The sequence below is a fragment of the Raphanus sativus genome, unplaced genomic scaffold (assembly GCF_000801105.2).
Source record: "Raphanus sativus cultivar WK10039 unplaced genomic scaffold, ASM80110v3 Scaffold1350, whole genome shotgun sequence".
NCBI lineage: Eukaryota > Viridiplantae > Streptophyta > Magnoliopsida > Brassicales > Brassicaceae > Raphanus > Raphanus sativus.
In genome coordinates, this window is record NW_026616662.1 from 1 (window position 1) to 5750 (window position 5750).

Sequence of the window (5750 nt, forward strand, 5' to 3'; positions counted from 1 at the left end):
TGTAGAGTAAATGGAGGGTTCAGATTGATTGCTTAACAGGTAATGATTGTAGACCCACGGAGAGGTGAGAAAGATCACGTGTTAAAGATGCTATAGAATATTCCGACAAGATGCTATAAAAATAATCAGAGCTCATCAGCAGCTTCACTCGCCGCATATTTCAACTGATTATCACCGTCGAAGAGAAGAGATGAGCACCACTCAGATATCGGAGATTGAACAGGAGCAGCTGATAGAGAAGCTTGAGATCTTCAAGATCCATGGCAGAGACAAACGAGGACGTAAGATCCTTCGGATCATCGGCAAGTTCTTTCCAGGTACGCTTTTCTGTGTCTTATTTCAAATCGTTTTATTAGAATCTGATTTGAATTTTTTGCTGGAATCAGCTCGGCTTCTATCACTGGATGTGTTGAAGAAGTATCTTGAGGAGAAGATCTTTCCTCGATTAGGGAGAAAACCTTTCGCCGTTCTCTACGTTCACACCGGCGTACAGAGGAGCGAGAATTTCCCGGGAATCTCAGCTCTACGGGCGATCTACGACGCGATTCCGGTTAACGTAAGAGACAATAATCTCCAGGAGGTTTACTTCCTCCACCCAGGCCTTCAATCACGTCTCTTCCTCGCCACTTGCGGACGATTCCTCTTCTCCGGCGGGTGAGTAACCGTCGCGTTTTTTTTTTCGGTTATAAGAAACTGAGATTTTTTTTCTGTTTACTGAATTGGTTTTGTTTGGTGTGGTGATTGGCTACGGTAGGTTGTACGGGAAGCTAAGGTACATAAGCAGAGTTGAGTACTTGTGGGAACACGTGAGGAGGAACGAGATAGAGATGCCGGAGTTTGTGTACGATCACGACGACGATCTGGAGTATCGTCCGATGATGGATTACGGTCAAGAGAGCGATCACGCTAGGGTTTACGCCGGAGCCGCCGTTGATTCATCAGTCTCCAGTTTCTCCATGAGGTGTATCTCTTAGCGCAGATCACGGATCGTGTATTAAAAAACCATATAATATACGGTTAAGAAAATATTAAATATAGATGTGCTTTTCGAAGTCAGTGAGCGCTTTTCACGGAAAAGAATAGACAGCTGTTGGCGTTTTGTATTAGGAGAGGTTGTGAATCTGTAGATTTTTTTTTCTTCTTAAACCTGTGTTCTCTTTTGTTTTTAATTACATATCGGTTTATCTGGTTTAGTTCCAATCAAGTTTGTTTAACCGGGAGGAACACTGTATTATTAATACTCTACGCTATACGACTTCAAGAGACAATAATAGGCCAATGTCAAAAACTACAAAAGAAAAAGAAAGAGAACATTACTGTAATAAACAAATATGTCAAGGACTTGGCTACAGTTTTTTTACTGTAGCTTCATTATCTTTGCCGGTTTCTTGCCATCAGAAACTTCAGTAGAATGCTTCATCTTTCTCCGGTTCACAAACTCTGAGAATGACGGAATCTCTGGGAGCCTTATAGGCGAACGGCTCGGGCTAGTCACTAGCAGCTGTGTTGGTTCATCGACCTGCAGCTCGGTTGCGTATGTGTTTATGTCTTCTTGCTCTATGTTCTCGACTGGTTCTGTCATCGGGAGTGATTCTCCTGATGGCTCTTCTCCTTTGGCGTAGCTTACCACTGAGCTAAGTCGGGTCATTAGATCGTCTCTGCTTGCGGTTCCTAACCATCTCACAGTACTCGCTATCTGTGAGTAGTAAAACGATTTCCCTGCTTTGCTGTATTTTCTATAGCACTCGTTTTCAAGAAACTCAGATGCGTTTTGGGAATCAATCCTGCAACAACGTTCCACTTAAATGAGATGAGAGAGAGAGAGAGGCACTTATAATACTGAAAAGAGGGTTCAAGAGATTTTTACTCTTCTACACCGAGCAGTTGAAGTACTCGTGTAAGCTCGTTCAAGAGTCTCTGCTTGCTTGATTCCCTTAGTGTTTCAGATATTGCATTCTTCTCAGACTTTTTGACCTGCAAACAGTTCAAGTAAGACTTTGCTAAGATAAACTTTTGCATCTAAAGAAGATGAAGTGGAAGTGTTACCAAACCTGTTTATTCCTTTCGTAGTACTTCTCCTCAGCCCGCTCCAGTAAAACAAGTTTCTCATCAACTCCAAGCTTCTTCGATAGTTTAGGTCCTGCTATGCTTTTGACAGCATCAGCGCCATCTGCATGTAGATGGTTCAACACGTGAGTAATGGATATCTATATGCTAAATATCAACGAAGGAAGTGTTACCATCTGAATCTGATATTTCCTCATCGGAATTGCTTCCGTCTTCATTACGGTTCCAGAACTCGGAGTACTCCCCCTCATTGGTCTTATTATCACTCGAGCTTGCAAAATGAGTACGGAGTTTAGTTACACTTTTGTATACCTTTTGTTGCACAATTAGATGAGGTTATTAGCAAAACCTGGTGATGAAAACTCGAGAAGAGTTGTGTCTTCTGGAGGCGGTAGTCGTGAGCTCCTCCAAGCAACGAGCAACTTGATTTGGATTCTTACATGCATCACACGTTTTTTTGCATTGCTGCACAGGAAACTGTTTGCAACAAAGAAAATCAGCGGCGTAAAATTTAATGAATCACTTAAAGATTTGATTCATCATGAATCAGTGAACACACAAGTCACACCTCTTCACCAAAGCTCTCAAGAATCTTTTTTCGTCGGCATCCAGAACCTTCGCAGTATCTCACAATCTAAACTCATGCATCATTAATGAGAATAACTTTCAACTGAAATACAGAGAGCCTGAAAGAAAACAAGAAAGCATTTTACCTGGTCGAAGTTAGATGTTGTAGGCTTCTTTGAGGATGGAGATTTCTTATTCTCCGAGTTCCGCAGTAGAAACTCCTAGCAAAGAGTTGATAAAGTAAGTTAAGTAACTTACTCATAAACTAAAAGCTGTGAAGTAAAAAACTGTCATAACCAGGTTATCATTACCATTTTCTTTCTATCGTCTACACCATAGTATAATACACTTCTTGAAGGTAGCTGATCCCGACCTGCTCTACCGGACTCTTGGTAGAAAGATTCCATCGATTTTGGAACGTTGAAGTGGCAAACCATTCTCACGTCCTTCTTATCTATACCCTATAAAGTCGGTTGTCTGATCATGCTTCAGTGCATAAGAAGTAAATTTAAGAAAAAATATGCAGCATGAGGAAGAAATTTTGTTTACCATCCTGTAGATAAACCATTAGAACGTTTATCAAGTGCCCCCAAGAGCTCCCAAACATAGTAAGACGCAAAGAATATGATCATATTAAACCAAGAACCCAAATGCAAGGTAACTCAGAGAGTTGTTCATACCCGAAAGCCACTGTGGCAACAATAACTTGCTTCTTCGAGGACAACCAGTCATCTAAAACAGTACTTCTCAGTTTACTCTGGAGTCCTGCATGATAGGCTGCAAACATAAAGATTAGCACAAATCAGCTTGCTCGATTCTTAAGCAGGTAAAGGCACAAGGGACGTTTTTACCAGCAGAAGAGATCCCAGTACTGGAAAGATGAAGAGACAAGTCATCACAGGTTGTACGCTCAAGGCAATAGATAATTGCACATATATTTCCACATGACTTGAGCAAGTTGCACAAATCAGTATAAGCGTTATCTATAAGTTCTTTGTACCGAACTGCACCAACGAAAAAACTTATTCAGATGATAGGAAAGCAAAACAACGTTGTGAACTCCTCATGACTTTTTATCGAGAGAAAATAATAGCTAAAAGGGAAACAAACCTTCATAGAAGATATTTGGACGATTGAAAGAAGACTTGAGGACCAAAGGATTCCGCAAACTCAAGGAGTCAATCACATCCTTTTGCACCCTGCAAAGTACTGCTGTTGACAAAAGGCTCTACAATTTACAAATATGTTCTTATAATGCACTGAAACAGAAGATTACTTAGGAGCAGCAGTAGCGGTTAGAGCCAACATTGGAACATCAGCCAAAGAATCTCTTAAGTTTGAAAGTTGACGATAGCTAGGTCTGTTTTAACCACAAAATAAGTTAGAGAATAGCAAGCGCCCACAGAAAAGAATGCTTACACAATGACCACTTATAAACCTGAAGTCGTGGCCCCATGATGAGATGCAATGTGCCTGAAATATACATAAAACAGTCGAGAGAAATTAAACCCACCACATCCAAGCTCAATACCTGAAGCTTTCCTGCTAACTCTTGTACAAACATTACACGGACTTACCTCGTCTATGGCTATAAGATTCAGTAAACCCCTGTCACGGAGCTTTCTCAGCTTCAGCATAAATCCTTTCGTCGCAATCAGTTCTGGAGTTACATACAGCAATCTCACAGAGGGTTTTCCAGAATCAAGGTCCTCGTGGATCTAAAACCAAAGTTCGAGAATCACATAAATGAGATTAAACAATAAAACAAATCCAAGAAGTTATTTCATTCAATCCAAGATATATCGAGGAATAATCAACAAAAACACTTGAAGTGAAACAAACTGAAGAACGTTTCCAAGTGATTTACTCAAACATTATAACAAAACACATGGCATGAATCTTGAATTCTAGCATTCTACCAACAATGGGAATTTATTTACGTTGCATATATATACACATAGATACACAGAGGATATCCAACTCACCTTGTTCCTAACATGTGTAGCTTGAGTGGACGAGAGATACTCAGCAGCAATACCTTTCTCCTTCAACGCCATCACTTGGTTCTCCTTTATTAAACAAAGAATCATCTTTTCAAAAACCCAAGCTTATAGAGAAAGAAGCATGAGAAAAGTACAATGACACTCACCATCAAAGCTGAGAAAGCAAACACACAGAAACAAACAAACAGTTAAAACCTCAAAAAAAAAAAAAAACACAGATTCTCCATTCATGGAAAAACAAACAGAATTTTTGTACCAATCAAAGGAGAAACAACAAGGACGATTCCAGGTTTAGCCAGCGCAGGTATCTGATAACAAATCGATTTCCCTCCTCCCGTCGGCATCAAGCAAAAGCAATCCCTTCCTGCCAAATTAAAAAAAAACGAAGGATGATTCAAAGAGAGAGATAGAAACCAGAAAAGGATTTTGAATAGGTGTGTTACGACGACTTTTACCGGATACAACAGCTTGAATCGCCTCTAGCTGCTTCCCTCTGAAATCTGCATGGCCGAAATGCCATCTCAATAGCTTCACCAGTGCTTCTTTTCCGCCGCCGACGTTCTTATCTGAGCGGTGAACGTTTTGCACCGGTAACGGCGATTTCTTCATGTCTCCGATCGAGTCTCCGACGACAAATGTGTGTCGACGACGCTTCCTTAAAGACGACGATACGGGAAAGTGATGACCCAAAACGGTGTCGTTTTAATACTGCGCTAACCAAACCAACCGGACTATTAATTAGTTAACCGGTCGCAATAGACGAAAACTATCCTGAGACAAATGTTCACACCCGGTTCGATTCTGGTTTACTAATTGCCCAATCGATATGATATGGCGGGTGCCGGGTGGGAAACCTGTTGCGTCGTTTAATAGCGTTATCAATGAACACCACGTCGTGTAAATCATATGAAAACGACATGAAAGTTTTATGACATTCGGTTATTTCTTCTCTTAGTTGGTCCGTTAGTTTAGAATTCGGTTATTTCATATCGGTCGAAAGTTAATCGAATTTTTTTTATTCGGTTCGGTTTTCAGTTTCAATAGAATTGTTTTAGTTTTTGGTTTCATGGTTAGTTTGGTTAAAATTTTAGTTTAAATTGAATAAAATTTTGG

The 5750-nt window shown here is 40.4% G+C and overlaps 2 protein-coding genes across 2 annotated transcripts; one reads left to right on the forward strand and one right to left on the reverse strand.

The window, feature by feature from the left end:
* The first annotated feature begins 124 nt into the window (after positions 1-124).
* Positions 125-1193, forward strand: LOC130504085 (uncharacterized). The gene is made up of 3 exons (XM_056998670.1): positions 125-317; positions 387-654; positions 755-1193. The coding sequence occupies exons 1-3, from the start codon at positions 191-193 to the stop codon at positions 972-974; spliced, it is 615 nt and encodes a 204-aa protein (XP_056854650.1). The 5' UTR covers positions 125-190; the 3' UTR covers positions 975-1193.
* A 57-nt stretch (positions 1194-1250) lies between these two features.
* Positions 1251-5329, reverse strand: LOC130504086 (ATP-dependent DNA helicase Q-like 3). Its single transcript, XM_056998671.1, has 19 exons — positions 5093-5329; positions 4894-5001; positions 4784-4791; positions 4620-4703; positions 4212-4352; positions 4073-4107; positions 3911-3994; positions 3745-3833; positions 3486-3638; positions 3315-3411; positions 3184-3187; positions 2946-3095; positions 2781-2855; positions 2636-2701; positions 2417-2544; positions 2241-2338; positions 2052-2170; positions 1868-1974; positions 1251-1784 (listed from the first exon to the last, which is right to left on the reverse strand). The coding sequence occupies exons 1-19, from the start codon at positions 5244-5246 to the stop codon at positions 1358-1360; spliced, it is 2127 nt and encodes a 708-aa protein (XP_056854651.1). The 5' UTR covers positions 5247-5329; the 3' UTR covers positions 1251-1357.
* Positions 5330-5750: the final 421 nt, after the last annotated feature.

Coding starts and splice junctions, on each gene's coding strand:
- LOC130504086 (XM_056998671.1), bottom strand. CDS start 5,246: ATGAAGAAATCGCCGTTACCGGTGCAAAACGTTCACCGCTCAGATAAG. Junction 5,002..5,092: donor GATTCAAGCTGTTGTATCCG/GTAAAAGTCGTC, acceptor TTAATTTGGCAG/GAAGGGATTGCTTTTGCTTG. Junction 3,639..3,744: donor TCCAAATATCTTCTATGAAG/GTTTGTTTCCCT, acceptor TCGTTGGTGCAG/TTCGGTACAAAGAACTTATA.
- LOC130504085 (XM_056998670.1), top strand. CDS start 191: ATGAGCACCACTCAGATATCGGAGATTGAACAGGAGCAGCTGATAGAG. Junction 318..386: donor CATCGGCAAGTTCTTTCCAG/GTACGCTTTTCT, acceptor TGCTGGAATCAG/CTCGGCTTCTATCACTGGAT. Junction 655..754: donor CGATTCCTCTTCTCCGGCGG/GTGAGTAACCGT, acceptor TGGCTACGGTAG/GTTGTACGGGAAGCTAAGGT.